The sequence below is a fragment of the Zonotrichia leucophrys genome, chromosome 7, assembly GCF_028769735.1.
Source record: "Zonotrichia leucophrys gambelii isolate GWCS_2022_RI chromosome 7, RI_Zleu_2.0, whole genome shotgun sequence".
NCBI lineage: Eukaryota > Metazoa > Chordata > Aves > Passeriformes > Passerellidae > Zonotrichia > Zonotrichia leucophrys.
Genome location: NC_088177.1, coordinates 4,065,723 through 4,087,055, shown reverse-complemented (window position 1 = coordinate 4,087,055; position 21,333 = coordinate 4,065,723). Strand labels below are relative to the sequence as shown.

Sequence of the window (21,333 nt, the reverse complement as noted above, 5' to 3'; positions counted from 1 at the left end):
TACAAATTCTTGTAAATAAAAACCAATCAGAAAAAAAAAAAACAAAAAAAAAGAAGAGCAAATCTGTGGACTGGAATGCACTCTACTTGTAATGGGAACAAAAAGCTGGCAATGAAATATAAACCTAAATCACAGCAGAATGACCTACTTTAAGGCATTTGCCAAAGAGACAGTGTTTTAGACAGCTCCTCTGAAGTAGCGTCTTTATGTCTATGCCATCTGCAGATTTATTATTGTGCTTTAGAAAAAAAAATAAAAAGAAAGAAAAAAATAAAAAAGGAAAGAAAAACCTACAGTATGCCTGAACAAAACTCAGCTTCATCTATAGAAAGATTCCAGTACTGTGGGCACCACACCCACACCTACTGATGTGGTCCAAGTTTTTTCTTTAGAGGCACCTAATTAAGAAACCCTGACTCATTTACATGGATACGTTTGATCTAAATTACACTCCAAACCACACCAAATTAGGAGCATCTGTGAATGCGAAGTGTTTGTTCCCAGTGCCTGGTAGAACAGGGCCAGTTCTGGACGGCACATGTTCAAGTGACGAAAAATATTTCAGATGTAACATACTTCTGAGACCCACTTTTCCACTAATAATTCATAATGAGTTAAGCCAGTATCTCTGCTTCAGCAATTATTTCAGGCTGGGGAAAAAATGTCATTTTACTTTTTAAAGGAAGGGTGGGGGGAAAAAGCAGGAGTGGGCAACCACCTAGTTTGGTGGGGCATTAACACAACCATTAGTTACAATTTAAATCTGTGCAGCGCGTTTGTTTTCAGATGTACTTTACACCTAGAGCCTGGACTGAAGGAAAGTATAAATTAATGATTGGTTGTTGTTCACAAACAAGACCTTCTGCATTGGTGAATGGTCTTCCCTCATTAATCAGTTTTCCAGAGGAGTCCGGGTGGAAGGCAAGGTCTCTGCCCAAAGAGGCAGCACCCTTCATAATAGTAACATGAAAAATTCAAGACCACCAGGTTTGAGAGTGATGCCTCCCTTTCCTGGCTGCCTTGCTGGTGGCTGACTGTGCCTGCTTGCAGCCCAGAAAGCCACTCTGCACAAAAACGGGTCCTGTGGCAATTAGGAAACTTTTATCCCGCTTTCCCATCTCCCACTAAGAGCGAGCAGGGGGGCTGCAGAAGCCACTGGTTGCTGCCTTGCCGCCTTCCTGACAAACTGAATAAAAAATAGCCTTAATCTCACTCTAGGCAGCCCAAGAACCGAGGAGTGTAAATCCGAATTCCACGCTGGGTTTGCAATTCCCAGCCCACTGGCGCAATTTGGCACGACCTTTGGATTTGGCCAATAGTGTTTGGCAGCCACCTTTTATTCTTCCCATCTTTTATACTTTGTGAATAGTCCAAGTTACATAATGCCAGTGACAATTTGTTTATGGCGAGCGCTGGAGTCACTGTTTTATGATTACATTCAAACTTTTAGCCACATTTTGACATCTAAAGGATCATCTTGCATTCTCGTGTACTCTATACAATGAAGGTTTGTGTTCCAGTGAGGAGCAGGGGGGGAGGAACTTTATAAATAACATGACTCCTTTTGTCTGAAGAGATTTTAATACATTTGTCTGATCTACTGTTTTTGCAGTAGCTAGAATATAATTTGAATATATTAATATTTTCAGCAACTGTGCTGAGAGAGCCCAGTTAATAACTTATGCATGGGTGTATAGATACACTTCAGACAGAGGTAGTTTTTAGCCCTTATGTTGGTAATAGTTAGAAACACACAATGAAAGAGCCTGTTCTTTCCTCCTCTTTGTTGTGGGCATGCATTGTGATGGTATGGAGCCAGTGTTCTTTCTGTTGTCTACACAGCCTGGATTCAATAAGCAGTTATATATGCATATTATGACAATGTGGTCAAGGAAACCAGATTTTTTTACTATACCTTCATGTGCCTGTACAGTATAAAATCTGGTATTTATTTTTCTTGTCCTCATTCAATATGTTAACAAAATCATAATTTGATACAGGTTATGTTCACTTTATAATTAAAATTATAGAGTTAGATGAAAATACAGCAAGATGTTGCTGAATGGAAAATATTTATCTTTTCGTACATTACGCATTATGGTGCTATGTAAAATCATAAATCTGTGAAGCAGCTCTCTCCAGCCAATTTGCCTCCTCCCCTGGTCCACAAGATGCAACCAGTTACCTTCTCTAAACTGAGGATTTTACACCCACCTCAGCCCTAACATTAGATAGCACTGCCACATCCTCTCCAAAGCTTTGCTGTGGTCTCCCAAAAGAAGACCCCTTGCCATGGAGATAAGCCAAGAAAAAGGAATTCAGAAAAGTTCTGTAGTTTTTACGGCTCCTCCTGTAGCTGTCGCAGCACCTTCACAGAAAAGCACAAACTTTTTTGCACCATGTTCTCTGTGTCAGCACTAGGCTCAGGCTCCCCAGACCACCTCAGGATAGCACTTCATCCATCTGGAAACTGTTCTCACCTCCCAGATCATTGCCATCCACACTGCCAAGTGCAGGCCTTCACCAAACACCATCAGCAGCCACCATGCAGTCAGCCCAGGGCATATGGGACAGCCCCGGAGCATATGGAAGCTCTCCAGCAAGTGAAGTTTACTGGGAACATCAGTTTGCCTTGTTCAAACTCTCGGTCCAGAGAGGATTTCCGCAGGGCTGTGGCAGCAGTAGTAGCAGGCAACTTTAACCACCTCAGACAACCCAGATTGTTTCCATGTCTGGGTAAGGGTCTCATAAAAGTGTCATCAGGATAAGGAGATTTCATTCCTTCAGGGCATCTTCCCCATGGAAGTCACTGCAGCTGCTCTGGACTCAGAGCCAGCCCTGAGATTTCTGTCACAGGGCAAATTTCAAGTCTTGAACACGTTTTGGATCTCACCTGGCCTCTATAGTGAGGAGCTGCTTAACCTTTCCAAATTATATAGTAAGAGCTTTCCATTACTTCCTCTACTAAATTAAGTTTATCCAACTCTGAAACTACAGTGTGTGCTTGCTAAAGAGGCACTTTATAAGTTTGTAAATCCATTTACAGTCACTTCAGGCTAGACATTTTCTGCTGGAGAAGCAGCACCTACAGAGAGGTGCCCTGAAAGCTCCTTACTGTGTGAGTTGTCCAAAGACTGATGGCTGATATCAGGGTTTTGATATCAACAGCAATATTGTCCCTATTGTTCCTAAATCCTTCAATCTCTGTAGAACATGGTTTGGGTTAGGAGGTCTAAGAGACTCATGTATGTTTTCTCAGCACTTATTTTAACTGTGGATTTTGATCAGGGTTAGACAGAAGCAGATATTGGCAAATCTGGTCACTTGAAGCTTCAAAGATGAAAGAAATACAACTACTGAGAGAGGTAGGGCTGACTGTGTAGAGTATAAAGACTTTGTAAAGTATCTGAGGCAGTTACACCAGAGTCATCTGAGACCAGCACATGTGTGAATGGGTATTTGACTTTAAAGGAGCTAATGAGAAAATTCAAAGCTAGTTTAAAGCCAGGAAATATTGCAGAACCTGCAGTACTACAAAGGGTGCTTCTTAGAAAGACACAATATATGGAAAATCCTCCACTCCAGGCAGTCCCTGCATTTAGTGCAGCAGACTAAACACGTGCACAAAAAAATAAACATCAAGCTAAGGTGAGGGGACAAGACAGACAAAGTGTAAGTAGAAAAGACAATGCTGACATAGTAAATTCATTGCTCAAGGGCGAGTAAAATGTAAATAAGTTTAAGGAAATCAAAGACTCGTGGCACATATTCACTAGTGCATTTAAGAGCTGCGTTCATCCTACTCGTGCTCAGTATCAGGGCTGAAACAATCGTGGTGCTGGGAGGCATGTTAAAGCATCTTTCAAATCTGATACAAATGCAGTGCAGATATATTGCAATCCTAGCTTGTGGAGAGCTCAGAGCTGAACCTGGGAGAGGAGGAATCCTGGTTGAGGTCAGATCCATAGAAAATCATCTCTGTTGGGTAGATCGCTGCAAAAAGACTTTCACTTTAAACAACAAGGTGGTGACAATACAGGAAAAAAAATATGGATTTTTTATTTATATTGGGGACAGTTAATAGGCCAATATTTGAATTTTTTAAAATTATTTTTAAAAGACTTGAAACAAAATAATTTATGAAGCAATTGCAATGCTTTGATTTTATATTTTTGAAGGCCTTTTCCAAAGGAAATGATTCAGTGATTCTATGATTAAAAAAAATCACAGAAAAAGGAAAACTTTGTCAAGAGTTTGTTCCCTGACTTTTGTGGAATTCTTTGCCACATTCAACATCAAAAATTACTGTGTTTCTCACAGAAGTGAATAATTAATTCATGACACTGGACAAAACCAATGTGTTGATAGTGAAACTGTGCCTTTCATGGGCTAATCTAGACCCACAAGCAAAGATGAATTTCTGGGCAAGATGTGTACAGCTCAACATCCCAGGCTGAAATTCCACTCAATTGCCCCTTCTGGGCTCTAAGTCAGAAAGTAAACCTGTCATATCCAGGGCTGAGTTATTTGCTGTCAACTGGATTATAGCACAAAAAGGCTGTAATTGAAGGCTGCAAGAGGTTATAGACTGAACATAGTCAAAAGCAGTAACTCCACTTAGTAAAAGCAGATATCACCCAAAATGAGAAAAGTTAAGCTCATATAAGGTGAAATTCTGACTCCATTGTGGCTTCCAGTTTCTGGGATTTTTGTCAGTGCTTTTCACAGTAATCAAAATTTCACTCACTGCCCAGAGAGAGATGCTGCAAAGGGGGTGATGGAGTGAAAGTTAAAATAACTCTTAACCTGGGGCTTCCAAAATACATTTTCTGAGCAGAGACTGCTGCCTAGCTCGGTGTTTTCGTTTTGTAGCAATGCAGACAGCCCTTCAGGGGACCAAGGGCACAAAACTGTGCCAGTGGAGTACAGCTGGGATGTGCAACCAGAGCCACCCTGCTGTAAATACTGAAGCTCCCATTGTCCAGCACCCTGTGGGACATGGGGAGCTGCAGTACTGAGGCATAGTAAGGGTACAGTTTGTAGGAAGTGATTTCACAAAGCTGAAACATCACTGAACACCTGTGGCAGTGCTGGCACCTTCCACCTGAGGCTCTCCTTGAAAGGAAGAGATTACTGGGAGATAGAGCATAGAAGTGTCTGACAGATGCACTAATTTTACTGGGAGCAGGAGGCTTAAATCATAATACAGAGTCTCATCATCTTTCCACCTTTCATACGGGTAAATCTGAACCAAAGAATGCAGTTGATGTGCCTCTGGGAAGAAGGGACAGAGGGTCTCCTGTGTGTTCTCCATATCCCCCCTGCTCTGGGCGTGCTGCTCACAGTGGCTTCTCTCACTGAGGTACAAACCAGAGCTGGTGGCTCTGTTTTTTTGCCATGTACTTTCTGTTTGTCCATCATTAAGCACATCAAAGCCTCGGTGTCCCCGTCAGGAAACAATGCTGTTAATAACATTAATCCACCTTTATTAAGAGCCTTTAGCTCTATGGAGTAGCACCAAACATTATTAAGACAAAGACAAGAGGATAATAAGGAAACGTGTTTTTTCCCTTGCTGACCTAGTTTCTAACCTCACTTTAAAATCTTCCCTTGATTTTAATTATGCTTAATCTAAAGCTAAGCTCACAAATCTAGCAAACTTAAGGGCCGCTTTTAAAGTGAATTTTCTCGCCTGTCAGAGTTCCTCAAGCTCTCTGTGCTGCAGTCAGGAGTTTATTTCCAGCCCAGGCACAGAGCTGGGGCATTTCTCTGCCAGCACAGTGAGTGTTGGGCTCCTGGGCTCAGGCACCACCTTGCTCCACTCGAGCCTGGGCACCACAACATTCCTCACACAACAATTGCAGTCCTTTTCTCATCAGCCATAGCCAGAGGCAGCAATAAGGGTGAAGGATATCTATCATGAAAAGTCCAGTGTCAATGTGTTCCCCCAATTTATTTACTGACCTTCAATGCAACAGCCATACTCCTGACCCTCATGAGATGAAGCCTAAGGGGAAATGGCACTGAGCACCAATTCCATATCCTGTTGTTCTGTGGTCTAAATTAAGTGCTAATTAATTACCACTGGCATCTTTGGCATTGCCTGTCAAATTGGATTTAGGATATCCTTTCGCTGTTTAAACAAATAGCCCTACGTCTAAAGCTAAAACCCCACGTGTCAGCATTTTCTTTACTTTTAAATTTTTATTTTAAAATCCAGTGAGTATGTTCATGGGTTTTGCAGGTAGAATTCAAATAAAAGAAACAGGAATTGATATTGTCAATTTTGATTAATAGTCCCTCATTAATAAACATCCTGTTATTCAGTTTCCACCTGCAGTTGCTGATGTTGCCTGGAATCAATTAACTCATATAATTTGATTTATTTTACAAAGACATTTTTGGATGTGCTGTGCTGATGATAAAGGTTCTATATTTACAATTCGTGATTTAAGAAAGATTGTTACTAACTGCTTTTTATTTGTAATGTTACAAGAAAGCTTTGGGCATTCTTGAACAAAAATATTTAAGCAATTTAAAAAGTTAAAGCTTTATTTATTTAAAACTATCTGTTGCCTTCTGAACCACACAGGCCACAAAAGCATACAAATCCAGGAACTATGACAGGTTGGTCTTTACAACAAGCTAGTTGTTCTGGAGAAAAAAAATATATCAGAAGTGGAATTAAAAATAAATTTAAAAAATATTCAAGCACAGCAGAAGTTACACCACCAGCTAAAAATACATTTTAGGCATTAAGGTGGTATGCTTCTGTCTGAACACTTATTATTCTATGTAGTCTCACACTGCCTTTATCTACTATCCAAACACCTCTAAGAACCACATCAGCCTCTGCCCAATATTTGCCACAGGGGGTTTTGCTCTCTTCCATCCCTTCCCCAAAATCAGGCTTGTGCTCACAGTGTCTGTGTGGCTTTTGGGCAGGGATTTGCTCTTGTTTGAGCAAAATTTGCTGCTACAGGGCTATGAAAGAAGACAGAAATTAATGCCTTGTGCCCAGAGCTGCAGGCAGAGGAGTCCAGGATGCTCCTTGGGGAAGCTCATGGCCTTCAGCTGGCTCCTACCAAAAGCTGTGCCCAAAGAGGCAAACTGCAGGCACAACAGCAACGTGGACTAGACAGATCTGTCCTCTTAAGAGCACCAGTCAGAACCTGCTTGCATTCACACACAAAAAATTAACACCCAAGCTAAACTGGGAGGACAGAGTGCTGGCTCTCAGTAAATGGAAGAACCTAGCAGGTCACCCAGTTGGATCAGTGTTCCAAAAGGGAGAACTGGAATTTTAGTAATAGGGAAGGTTTCATGGAAAGATGTTGAATCTATCTCTTTGATAAAATTTGGTTTTGGGGAGTGAGACTTGATCCTTTGCCCATAGCAAGGTCTTTGGTGGAGCAACAATGTGAAGGTTGGCTCCTGCCCTTGCTGTCCATGCACCAGGGTGGCCCTCCTGCCTTTGGAGCTTCTGTGACTCAGAAGATGTCCAGAAAAACAAACAATCCCAAGGCTGAGGTGCAGATAAACTGTAATCCCCTCTCACAGCTCCTCAGTGGAGCAGGAGCACCTCCCCTTGTGCAGAAGAGCAAGCGGGACTTCTCCAAAGCACTTTCCTGAATGAAGCCCCTGAATGTAGGGCCTGCAGTATCTTTAGATATTCAAATGTGTTTTTACATGCTGTTCTCAGCTACCCAGAAGATAAATTCTTTCTCCACAAGACAGGCATTCTGTGAGGTGTGTGCAAAGGCAAGAGCCCACACGCTCTTCTGCAGGGTCGTCGCATGGGAAGCAAAGTTCACCCACTTTATTTTTAACTGTTCTCTTATTAAACCAGGCTAAGCCAGAATAAATGCCTTTCCTCAGCTTTTCACAGTCTATTCAGCCAACTGTGAAGCAATGTTCAGAGCTAGTTTAGTTATTATTCTCGTTTAGGGCCGGGCTCCAAGGCAGTTCATCCAGGGAAGGGCTCGTGCTGTGAGATATGCAGGGGATCCCCTGAGGAAGCCCATTCTCCACCAGGGCCCTGTCAGCTGTCCAGGTGCTATATATAGCCACCCAATGGTCACATTTAAAGCCTGGGCTGTGGAGGAGGACAGCATTGAGTGCTCCTTCTTGTATCCCAGAGCAACTGAAGAGAAGGGATTTTTCCCAAAGTGCTGTAACACGAACCCACAGCTGCAGAGCACAGGAAGCCTATGGAGTTTCTGTAGGCCAGGAGCCATCGAGGCTATTTTCAGCAAAAGCAAGCTCTCAAGTATGTCTGAACTATTTCTGACCCCTCTTGTAACATATCCTACGCCATGACCTGGTTTCTCTATTACCAGCCTAGCCATTGTTTCAAATTCTACCTATGGAACGAACAGGGATTAAAATGCCTTCATGTTTTACACAGATAGATACAACTAGCTTAAAACTGTGTTAGTGCACTGTGAGCCCTGAGTTGTGCTTGTTTGTTGCATAGGAAACCACATGGCACATTTGGAAAAGGACAGACATTGTGGTGCTTTGGAGCTCCTCTATAAGCAGAAGCCTCAGGTCTCAGTTCCACACACACCAATCTCCCTCTTCCCATCACAGTGCACAGATCTCACAAGCTGAGGACTCCACTGGTGATGTTTGCATCTGCTCAGCTTCACCAGCTGGTGAATACTACTGTAATTCATCTGAGCAAATCACCCATGCAGCCAGGACATAGATATAAAGAGGTTTAGCCTGCATTCATAAAATATCAAGAACTTGAATTTAATGCTGAATTTGAAATTTATCTGTGGAGTAGTGCAAGGAAGTGAACAGTTTACACAAATAGAGTTTGTGACATCAGGGGCTCCCTCACCACCAGTTACCTCCATAACTTTCCCAGGATGGAGTTAAGCAATGCACAGGCCCTTCCCTCTTCCCCCACAATGTATTTCGGTTTCTCTCCTCAGCTGGTGTATCCAGCTGGGTATGGATATCTCTGCAAGGTTTTGATCTATTATAGGACCCCTATTGTTGTTTGTCCTTTAAGAGGACTCTCAAAGCTGGAGTTCACTTGTCCTTTTAGTACCAAAACCCACTCAGATTCTTCCCAATAAACAACAACTGCAGCTGAACTGAAATAAATTGACGACAGGAAATTATGTGGCTGTGATATACTGTATCTCAGGAAAGTGTGTAACAGGCCTTAAATGACAAGAAAATATGTTGAGGAAAAAACCTGATCGTTTAGGTTATCTGTGCTTCATGTTATAGCTGTGGTTCCTTCCTAGCACTGAAAAACCCAGCTGCAAAAGCCCTGCGAAAATGTGCTTATACACACACAGACATTATCACTTCCTAGGACAGTACGTTTTATTATCAGGTTATTTTCCAGTACATTTGGCACAGTTAAGGTAAGTATATTAACTTTACTTCCAAATAAAGAAAACAAAGTTGTACTGAATGTCTCAGCCACTGTCAATGAGTTAAGAACTGACAGGAGGTCCAAGTAATCAACCCTGTCTACAGCACTGAGCTTTCCCCTGGGACACCTCCTCTGATCACACAATGTATCTGACTGGCATGGATGTAGAATTGCTTTCAATAAAGATTTTATTTCAAGGTTGGATGATTCTTTCCCAAATGTCTTGTCTCTAAAGCAAAGTATGTAATACCTGTTATTTTTTAACTCCTGTGAACCAGCGTTTGGGAAGGAGGGAAGCGTAAAACGTTGAGCTGAAAGCTGTTCATCATAAGAGACAAATTTTAACAAATTGATTGGGAGCTCTGCAACACCAGAAGTCAGAAAGCTGCTGCATAAAAACTGGCCTGTACCAGTGCACTGAAGAGGCCTGTTAACAAAATTATTGCTGGGGAGAGCTGAAGGCAGCTGAGCCCTTACCAGGGCCAAGTCCTTAAGCTACAACATTACATTTGCATATGCCTGAGAATAGATAGGAAAGAGACAGTGGCTAATTTGAGGATAATTATTGGCAAAGTGAATCAATGGGAGGCACACACTTTGACCTATTAAGGCAGTTCACAGGAACTTACATTTCAAATCAGTCCCATCATCCATGAGGGTGGGCAGCTCTGGCTATGACAGTGGTTGCCAGCACAGTTCAGCAAAGCCACAAAACCCACCCAAATGGAATACCCCACTCAGAGAGGAGCTGGGTCCTGATTCCATAAGGTTAGTTCCTATACCAAGAGGAGAGATGACATGAATACAGCATTTTAAATCTTTTTTGGTGGAGTTCCATTTATTCTTATTTATCATTAATCTCTCTTGGCCTCTCTGTTGGTCTTGGTTTCTGTCTCTAGTGGCAGACTTCCCTAGTGAACACAAATATTGTGCATAACTGGAGGACAGGATTCTGATAACAATAAAACCTCATTTTATCCCCATTTTATTCAGGGGATGGCATTTCCTACACCTGCCATTCTAGCCCATAACCTCATACCAAGCAACCCCTTCTTACTCTTCTGACCCCCTCATTTTGTAATGTGTTGTCCTTTTGTCACAGTCTATATTACCAGTTTGTGGAACAATAACAGGATTTTCCTGTTGAATAGTTACCCTTAAATATAGTTTAAAACAGTGAAAGAATACCAGGCATGGCTAAAACCAGTTTTGCTGAGGGTAGAAATGCCCCTGTCATTGAGCAAAATTAAATCCTCATTGGCTGAAAAAGGATAAGAAAGTAAAAGTGAGCAGTTCTCAAAGCAGCTGGCTCTACCCTCCAACACTCTCCAGCCTACAGTAAAACAGTGTCCTTTCCAATGGGATTTTCCTCCCTAAGTACACTGAATTCCCCAATGTTTTATGTGCAATAGGAATATTAAGATATTGAGTCAGAGTCACTGTGGAAACCCTTTCTTCTCCTCAGCAGTTACTACAAAGTAAAAATGGATGAAGAACATTTCCTAACACCTACTGTGTTTGGAGCAGTAATCCAGTGTGCTTTCCAAACGTCAAAATTAATAATGATTTTATTTAGAGAGTTTGAAAAGTGTAGGTTTAATGGAACTAGAGAGCCAAGTCACCATACAATGACCCTCTTAGCTGTAGGCTTGCCCTGCTCTCCGTCACACGTTTTCCAGCTTGCAGTTGCCTTGGCAACAGCCAAAGCATAAATTCCAAGTATTTTTCCTTATATATCTGCCATTGACACTACAGCCCTCCTATCAGACACTTCTGCTGTTTTAATTCATCATTAGTTTCATTACTATTAATAATGGGAACTGTATTTTCTGCGTTTCTACCGACTTGTGATTTTAAGGACTGAAGACATTCTTGAGACTCGGTCATTTTGGAGGGAAAAAAAATAATAATTTTGTGCAGCATAGCACCCAGCAATTTCTTGATATGGTTCCAACATCTGTGGCACTGGATTATAGATTGTTTCTAAAATAACCTTAAATTGATGGATCATTGCTCCTTTCATTTGGGTTTGACAAAAAGTACCTCTGGCATTTCCTTTCACTCTTTTTGTTGAAAATGGTGTGTCACTCTTTCTGCTCTTTTTCTTGCCAAAAAAAGAATTCTTGTCCATTTTTTCAATGTTTTCTCTTTTAACAACTCAATTTCACCTAGTAGGTATAGTAAAAGAACTAAGTGTGCATATTTTGTTTTGATTTGCACTGACTTCTTCTTTTGTAGACAGATGATAAAAATATCAGTTATAGAATTTCTTTGGTAAATGTCTGTAATCCAAAAAGACATAAAGTCCAAAACTTATAATTATTTTATTCAGGGTGGATTGAGTTCCTTCTTTCTACTTCTTCAGTAGCTGTGTTTTACCACATATTATTTAACTATTCAGACTTTCCATGTTTCCAAGTTCGCTTGCTTTATGGGTTTTTTTGTTCTTATGGTGCAAACAAGTGAAAATGCATTGTTATATCATGGATTTTTAAGACACTTTCTCAATGCAGTACTACTTATTCTAGCATTAAGGTCAGGGAACTTAAATGTACACAAATTTTCTTAATGCCATGTTACATATGAGCCACAGTCAGTTCCTCTCCACCACTAACACACACCAAGCACAGCCTCCATTGCCTCATGCCACATCCCCACCTCCTGATTGCTGGGAAATGTTATCAGCCCTGGACTTTGCCAGGATGTCATAAGAAGGATGGAATCTCCAGGATAAACCAGGGGAATTATTCTCCTTCAGGAAGATGGCAAGCAAAAGCAGAGGGGTTGGCCATGCATCTTCCATTTTCTGTGTTCCCATCAGGAACAGGGGGTCTCAACACCTTGCTCCACATTGTACAGACAAAGGAAGGCAGTCCCTCAGTCCCTTCAGTAGATTGAACTCTGTTGCCACATTTCTTCACCCTGATTCTGCCCATCCATGGTCCATTGCTTCCTTCTCCCTGCAAGGGGCTTCTCCTTCAGCTCCATCAATGCTGTTCATTATCAACACCCTCTTAAAAATTAATAAATTAATTAAATAAATAAATTAAAATAAATTATTGATATTTCACTTTAGAATTTTAATTAATTATTGATATTTAACTTTAAATTTACTGAATTTTAACCTTAGAAATAATCAATAAATTGATTATTTCTACAGTTACGCAAGAAAAAGCTGCTGAATTTCCCCCTCCAGTGAACATGCATCTCTACTCCTGCTGATGCCATCTCCAAATACCTTGTGAAGTTTCCAACTTTTACCACATAACAAGCTCAACAGAAACCAAATCTTTCTCCTGGAGAGGTCCCAAGCTTTTTGTACATGCCTCTGCATAAGTGGCATGAAGCAAAACAATCTCATCACCTCTGTAACATTTTTAATTGTGATAAAGATGTGTGACATCAATCAAAGCCCACGCAGTCGCTTGGCAACAAAACTTCCAACTTTTGAGACTTTCTGAACTCCTAAGAGAAGAGATGATATATTAATATTACCACAGAGGAAAGATAATTAATTTTTTTAAAAAATTAATGAAGATGCTATATTTTAAGAAACTAATAGTTAAGCCAATCTGATTAGTGCCATATGGAGAGTGTTTTGTGGAATGGACACCACGGTTACTAGCACGAGGCAGAAGTATTCTTCCTATTTATATATGGGGAAAAAAAGCATGAGTGTTGATGCTCCAGGAATGTGGTAAACGATGAGATTGGCACAAATCCACAAGAGATGCTTTTTGCTGTGTGACCCACCCACTAACATGAAAGAAACACTTTTCTGAGTGCCTGGAGCCATTAGGTCTCACAAAGTTTCTTTTCCTTATAGTGTGGCTTGCTGTAAGTTCAGCTACAGGTATGGGAAAACAGAGACAGCTGTGATGGCTTTTAAATGGCTGTCTGGATTTTGAAAAGGTAAATGAGTGACAATGGCAGAGAGGGGGGGAAAAGCAGAACTTGGCTTCAACAATCCACTTGGAATACTGGAGTTAAAACTAGCAGGTTAAGGAGGCATCCATAAATTCAAACATTTACATAATAAAGCTACATTTAGTTTGCATTCCTTGGTGGAGCTGTGCAATTTATTTATAAAATATGTGTCTTCATTTACTAGTCTTTCCAACCCTAGAATACATAATATATTCTGGAGGGTTGAGGGAAATGGATTTCTACTTAGTCTGTACTCACCACCGCAGAGATTTATGCCAAACTTCCTACCTAAACTCCATCCATTAAACCTGTGCTGTTCTTAGACCAGACTTCTCCATCCTTAATGCCCTTTCCACAGGAATATTAAGTCTTAATATAGACACAAGATCAACTTTTAATAATAATAGTCCTTCTCTTGTAATTTTGTGGGTAATAAAGATATCAAAGGTTATAATCCTTACCATTATTTTCTAAGTCATCTCATTAAGGTATGTGGTCTCTGTGTCTTCCAAGAAACTTTGTGTCAGGATAAGGCATGCGAAAGTCTTTAGTTACATAAATTTCACAATCCATTTCAGACCATACTCACTTTATTGGATTTAAATTAACAGAAGGAATGTGTTTCATATGAGCCCTATATTAAGGGGCTTTTTTTTTGGTTTTCACAACTCTTTCAGTGCTGGAGACCATGTTAAGGGAAGCAGGGAACCTTCTCCCTGGCACTACAAAATCCCTCCTTTCCTTGTTTGTCACACTGGCAGACATTTCCCTTGCCTCCCTGTTTTCTTTCTTTTGGATAAGTTAACCAAACAAACACCCCTATCAGGAGAAACATTTTAAAAGTGCCTCTATGTGCTTCGAGAGCAACAGTGACTCCTCTGACACCCTTCTTTTTTAACCAGTTCTTTCCTTTTTGTCAACAGGATAGCAGCCAAGGAATCCGTGAATCTTATGTCAACACAGAGCTTAGGAATTGTGTTTGGACCAACACTGCTTAGACCTGAAAAGGAGACAGGGAACATGGCAGTCCACATGCTGTACCAAAATCAGATAGTTGAACTTATGCTGAGCGAGTACAGCAAGATCTTCGGCTCGGGGGAAGACTGACAGACAGGGCCTGTTATTGAAAACGTTCACATCTGTCTTGATGTCTAATATTTTTACATTTCTGTAAACATATCTCTGAAATATTTCTTTTTCTTTCAAGTGACAGATGCCTCGTTTTGTGCAAACTTAATGATGATTTTGTGTCTAATTTTCAAACATTGGAATAAAAAATATTGTCAACATTTGCCTATATGTATTCTGCATTAACCCTTTGAGAGTTTCATTATGCTAGCACTCCAAGTGTCACTTTTTCTGCAAGCTGAGCATACAGCATATGGCCCTAGACCATAGAAAATGCTGTTTACCAACATATGCAATGGCACAGAAAGACAGATAATAATTGAGGAGGTTTGTGGAAAACGGATTAAAGTATGTATATTTAAAGCAATGAATTAAGGCAGTGACACGAGATCATTCATAGCTAATCTGAGTATAATTTACCTTTCTCTTTGATATACGTTGAAAATTAAAGACATGATGAATAATGATTTGTCTACCCCGAGAGCTGGGAAAAAAAATTGCATTTAATGCTTTTAAACAAATAAAATAAACAAACACAAACAAAATGAGAATGTCACCATTTGCATAACAGTGCCTAAAAGAAATTAAAAATGGAATTGGAACTTTGGCATTTTTACTTAAACGCAGTACATGAAATGAAGACATTGCATGACTGCTCATTTTAATGTAACATCCATTTTGATTCTTCATCACACTGTACATCTGCCCGCTTTCCCCAGCTATCTCATGTTCTGTAGCATTTGTATTGTGCTCCTGAGGATGCTTTATTGGTGAACTACATTAAATTCATCTAGAAAGAACTTTAAAAAAAAAGCCTTTTCATATGCCCTTAGGATTACTTGGCTAGACTTGAATCAATTTATGCATTTGATGGTTAGTTTCAGTTGTCATGGATAAACAAAAGGGTAACTGTCTAGAATATATCAAATATTGTTTCATTTTGAAATGTATGTTTCCAGCTATACACATCTCCTACCCTGTTTTGTAAAAGTATTCTGGTGATAAAATGTAGACTTATGTTTGACAGCTTTTTAATCAAGTTCAAAGAGAATAAATAAAACTAATCCAGTGTGGTAAAGAGTCTGTCTGGTTATCGATTTGTTCATAAAATGAAAAATAAACCATGTAAATAAGATGTGTGAAACACAGATCCAGAAGCAAATATTTAAAGCAATTAAAGACCCCAAAACATAGGATTAATGCATAGGTCTGCTGTGCACGAGAGATATGTCTTCAATATCACCTCAGCAGATCCTGGGCTGCTTCAGTTTTTACTCAGCATTGTTGTGCAAAATTCCACGTTATTCAGGAAAGGTCACTCCTTGGAGTGGTCATTTATGGGAACAAATATATAATGAGGCCTGATGGTTAACTAAGACCAGGCTCTTTCATCAGGTGCTAACACAGGCAGAAAACAACACCAAGAAAGCATAAAAACCAGCCCTGAGATGGTTTTTCTGACTGCTCATGTCTGAAAAATCAAGCAAAACAGAGGGGTAGTGACCAGTAGTTAAAATGAAAAACATGAAACCAAACAAAAGTCTCCCTCGTATCACAAATATCCAGCTCAACAACTTCTGAACAAAACTATAATATACTGGAGAGCCCAAATTCACTTTATGTTCAAGAAAATATTTTTCATGGTAATGTCAAGCCATGAGTGCTTAAACAGTGATGCTTTTCAGGATCATCATCTGTAGACTCTTTTAATAGCAACAAACCAGGCGCTGTTTATAGCCTGTGGAAATGGCTGGAAGAAAGATAGTCAGAAGTTCAGTCTATTCCTTAATAAAGGCCATTCACATTATGGCCCCACGGGTGCTCACAATCATGCTATTGAAGTAATTTCTGCTATTACTGGAAATGAAAAGTTCACTTGTTACTTGGAGCCTGTTGCACTCAGAAGAAAAGATTCCTAATTAATTAATTAATCTTCTTTCAGGCTTTCTTCGGAGCATGGAGACTCCTCTTGTCTTGTTTTTGTAAAACAAGGCTTATGAAATGCACCATATCTCTCTCAAGATCAACTGGTTTAAAGAGGGGGAAAAAAAAAATCAAGGAAACTTTTGGACACACGAGCCTTTCTTTGGGTTTGAAGGGTTCCTTACAAGAACACTGCACAAAAATGCTGACTGCTCTGCTAAATGCTCTGTTAAATTGCAGCCTGGACGTGGGCAGAGAATCTGGGGGGACACAAGTGGCTCTCACCAGAGGAGTGTATAAATCCAGGGCCTGCAGCAGATGCCTTTCCTTTCTCATCCCGACAGCACAAAGGAATGGCCATGCCTTGCTACCAAGCTGCTTCCTTCCCCAAGAGACCAATTCTTCCTGTCTCTCTTAATACATACATTAATTTAATGGGAAAAATTACTGACTCAACCATTAGTCAAAGAGCCAGCCCTTCAGGCCCTGCCATCAGCAGAAACCAGAAGGATAAAAGAGGGGAAGAGTGGGAAAAAAATAAAAAATAAGTGTTCAAGCCTTAACTGCAGCAGGGTTTCTTTCTCTCTCTGCTTAGGTAGTTTGCTCTTTATTACCCAAGCTCACAGCCCAGGACTCTTGACAGACTCTTGTTGCTGGACATAAACATTTCTTAATCCCAAAAGTGTCCAAGTTTTGCAATTCACTGAGCCTGTATTGCCACCACATTGCTCTTCCACTTGTTACTGATTGGAATATTCACTATCACTTGGTAGCAGTTCTGCTCAAACTCTGCTAAATATTTAGCAAGTCAAAATTAGACTTGCAGAAGGCCTTTCTTTTTCAGGAGCCACCATCAGTTTGAGAAGGGCCACAGATATTTTGAGCAAGGAGCTATTAATGGTAAATGATCAGAAAAATTAAACCTGAGAATGCAGCAGAGACAAAAATGTCCAATGATCACTGTTTATCTGCATCTTCTCCCTGTGAAGAGCATCTTCTACTCAAACTCAACTGAGAAACATGTGCACAAAACTCAGACTGATTCAGTAAAAGGAGATATCAGAAATAAACCTCTAACTGAACCAAAAAAGGGCATTTCCAGCTACAAAATTTTATCATTAAAATAAAGATAAAACATCAGCATGTGGAATTGTAATCTTCAGTGAGAGACTGTCAGTTTTTAACTCAAGAAATTCTACTCCAAAGCAGGATTTCTAAAACAATTATGAGACACACTGACTTGCTGAGCTACAGGTGAAAGAGGAGACAATCTCCCCTGAACAAATCTTTATTCCTCTTTTTATTTGCATACATGTAGATACACATTTTTGGAGGCAGCATGCATTTTAACAGTTCTTTAATTCCCTGCCAGCACGGTGCAGGTAACACTCAGCCTTTTTTGCAAGCCCCCCATGCTGCAGCAGAGCCTCAGGCTGTTGTTCAGCCCTAGGCACTCAAGAAGTTCAGCTAATCAATTTCCACATAGGATGCAGACCTTGGGTAGAGTGAGTTGGGCTCACAATCACCACTGTAACCAGGCAGGGTGTAGGTTTTACATGGCTAATCCTCAAAGGAGGCTGGCAAAGAGCCTTGGGGGTGCACAGCAGGTCCCTGCATGGCAATCCTGGTGCAGGAAGGAATCCTGGAGCTCAGGGAAGATGAGCATCAGCGGAGACATGGGTGTCATCACAGCTCCTGAGCTTTGCAGGATGCAAAAATGGAGCCCAAGGCTGTTGTTTTGTAGAACATAGGAGCCTTTCCTAGCACCCACTTTGGGTTAAAGAACAATATTTCCCTAAAGATCAAGGGACAAACAAGTGGCCTGTGGAGGTCAGGCTGTACCCAAACCTTTCTCTTTAAGGAATGCTTCAGAATGCTACTAAAGCAGCAATCTCATCCTTGTGCCAATTCACCACGAGTGACCACAGCAAATGAATGTCCTCTGCCATCACTCCAGGCTATTTTACACTCCACAACCTCATACTTGCAAACATACCTGAAATATTGAGTTCATTTTTACTTAGAGGGTCTTGTTGCAAAGATTTGCTTCATGTTGGGTAGAGAACATGAGCCCTCACCGCAGGTTTTCACACAAAACAAACATTGATGTTTAAAATAAAGCTGAATTCCATACTCAGGACATGATAGTTGGGGAGGCAATGCCACTGTCCATAAATGTGTAAGAAACTCAGACACAGAGACGGTTAATGTGCCAAAAGGGAACTTTCTAATTTAGTGCTCTTTTAATTCAGACCCAACTTTTTTTTTCCTTGCTTTTTAAGTAGACTAATAGAATTGTTTGGGTTGGAAGGGACCTTAAAAATCACTTCATTCCAACCCCCTGCCTTGGGCAGGGACACCTTCCACTATCCCAGGTTGTTCCATACCCCATCCAACCTGGCCTTGACCACTTCCAGGAATGTGGAGTCCATAAAACACTCTGGGCAAACTCTGCCATGACCTCACCATCGTCACAGACACTTTCTATTCTACACCCTGAATTCACCTCTAATAATCAGGGATTTGGGATTTTACAGGCACCCAGAGCAGGGTAACCTCAGAGACAACAGAACAGAATGAAATTTGTCTTACAGCGCCTTGACCACGGTGAAGTTTTGTGACTTTCTATAATTTGCCCTTAAACCCTCAGAAATGCTTCAGAGGTGCTGGGAATTCGTGTACCAGCAAAGCAGGCTGTCCACACCTCCAAGACACCTGGGGCCACCCCTTACACCTTCAGTGGAAGTTGAAGGCTTTGCTCAACAAGTGTAAGAGAGACCATAAAACACTGCAAGCTCAGATTGAGTGAAAATTAGTTATCCACAAAATACCACTGTTTTAGAGCACATTTCAGTTAATAAAATATAGACTCAAATTCCACACAGTTCTTCTCTCCTCTTTGTCAAAGAGCAATTTCTGTGCTCAGCTCTCATCCATAAGTTTTTTGGCTGCATTTCTGGTGGGTAAAGGGAACAACCACCTCTCCACCACTGATTTCTATATTGCCTCAAAGCTTTCAAAGAAGCAGCTCAGAAGCTTTTTGGTTGCAATTTGGGGTAGGTGGTGCTATGGCCTCTGCTCTGGAAAATTAAAGTGACCATTCTGAAAGCAGTTTGACCAGCCCATTGCTCAGGCTCCAGCCTGCCCATTGCAGTAAAAAAGGTAGAAAAAGTCCAGTGTTATGTCAGCCTTTCCCACAGGGGATGTTTCTTTGCAGCCCCAGGCAGTAAATGGTTTTAAATAAATGGCTGAACACCCTGTATACAGTTCTGTCTTTATGTAGTTTCTGTCACTTATTATCCATTTTTAATCCTGCTAGGCTCTTTGTCTTAATGGTATCTGATGAATTTCCCAGGTTAATTATGCACCATGTAAGAAAATATTTTACTTGTATCACTTTTAAATTCATTAGCTTTTAGTACCATTGTATAGCACTCTGCTTGCTCTTGATTTATGGGAAAGGCTAAATAGGATCATCTGAGTGACCTCTCCTGGCAATTCACTCTCCTATATACCACTAACACATCACCTCTCATTTGTCTCTTAATCAATTTAACCTTCCCTCAAATGGAAGATCTGCCACACCTCTTATAACTTGCTCTGTCTTTCACTGGATGCTCTGTGCATCTATTCTGCCTTTTAGAACCAAGCTCTTAACCGTCTAAGGGGGAGGGATCCTTAATATTTTCATTATTGAACCCTTTGCAGCTCTTAAAATAATCAAGCTTCTTGTTTGTATCTGATTTCTGCTCTGCACTGAAGAACTGAACTGTCCTTATTGCCTGGGCCAGGTTCACAAGGGAATTTGGGGAATTAAATGCTATTTTTGTCTATATACAGAGAATGTGCCAGTGCTGCTGCTTTCTCCCTTGTGGCTACTTCACCTTGCAGCTTTCCAAATTTCCATCAGCAGCTTTGGCCACATAATCCTGGCTATCTGGTACCTGCCTGGACCAACCCTTATCTTGGTTCCTGGGCCCCTTGCAGTCTTTTACCCACAGGGTAGGTGGGTAAAAGGGTGAGTAGGGAATTTAAAATGCCAGCTCAGGGACACGGAGTTGGAACCTGGTACAAGGGTCCTGCACATTTAATCAGCTCCCTCAGCACGGGTGCAGTGTGGGGCTGCATCCTCCCACTCCCAGGGGGAAGCACAAGGGTGATGCTGTGCACACTCTTGTTTTTCAGCTGGAGGACCCACATTTTCACAGAACTGCAAATTCCACACACCCCCAAATCACCCAGTGCTGCAGGAACACAGAGCTGGTGCTCACCTTGCTCCACAGGACACTGAGCTCAGACAAAGCAACACAACAACGTGGCTTACTCCAGATTTATGGAGCATCGTTGGTTGAAAAACAAATCAAATTCCCTCTTGTGTTTATGATCTGCTTTACTTCAAATGGGAGAACTGAAAAATAAGGCAACTACCTTAAACAAACACGCCCCAAGATGCAAAATGTGAGCACCTTCCTCAGACCTGCGGTGCCATTCTTTTTCACATTGTGTCCCTTTGAAGTGCACATAGCCAAAACCGTTGGCAGTGCTTTCCCTCTGATGCTGCAGTTTTTGAGAGTATTATGCATATTGCAGATGCGGTTTTCTTGCACTAGATTGAAAAAAAGAAATAATCTTATTAAAAATGTAAAAGGATTTCAGGGTTCTGTGCATACTCAGAGAAAAGAGAGATGTCAACAATAAACATGCCATCTGAACAATACGGAAGGACCTCTGTCCCATGGGCATAATAGATGTTTTATTAATAACTTGCTTTTATATATTTTTCTCATTTCCCAAAACAAAGGGAGGAGGAGGGGAAAATGAAAGAAAAAAAAAAAGGAATGGGTTTGAAAATCAAAACATTTCCTTGACTGGACAATTCAACATAGGGGGATAAATTGAGACCTGGTGCATTTCTGGGTCTGTGTTCTCCTGTCCCGGGTGTATTTCTTACATCTGAT

At 40.8% G+C, this 21,333-nt stretch overlaps 1 protein-coding gene across 2 annotated transcripts in view; it reads left to right on the top strand.

Annotated features, from left to right (window-relative positions):
- ARHGAP15 (Rho GTPase activating protein 15) overlaps positions 1-15,527 on the top strand; it is a 322,242-nt gene extending 306,715 nt beyond the window's left edge. For both annotated transcript variants that reach the window (XM_064717976.1, XM_064717977.1), the window contains one exon: positions 14,248-15,527. In XM_064717976.1, coding sequence (XP_064574046.1) covers positions 14,248-14,431 — 184 coding nt within the window. In that variant the 3' untranslated portion in view covers positions 14,432-15,527. The remainder of the gene's footprint in view (positions 1-14,247) is intronic.
- Positions 15,528-21,333: the final 5,806 nt, after the last annotated feature.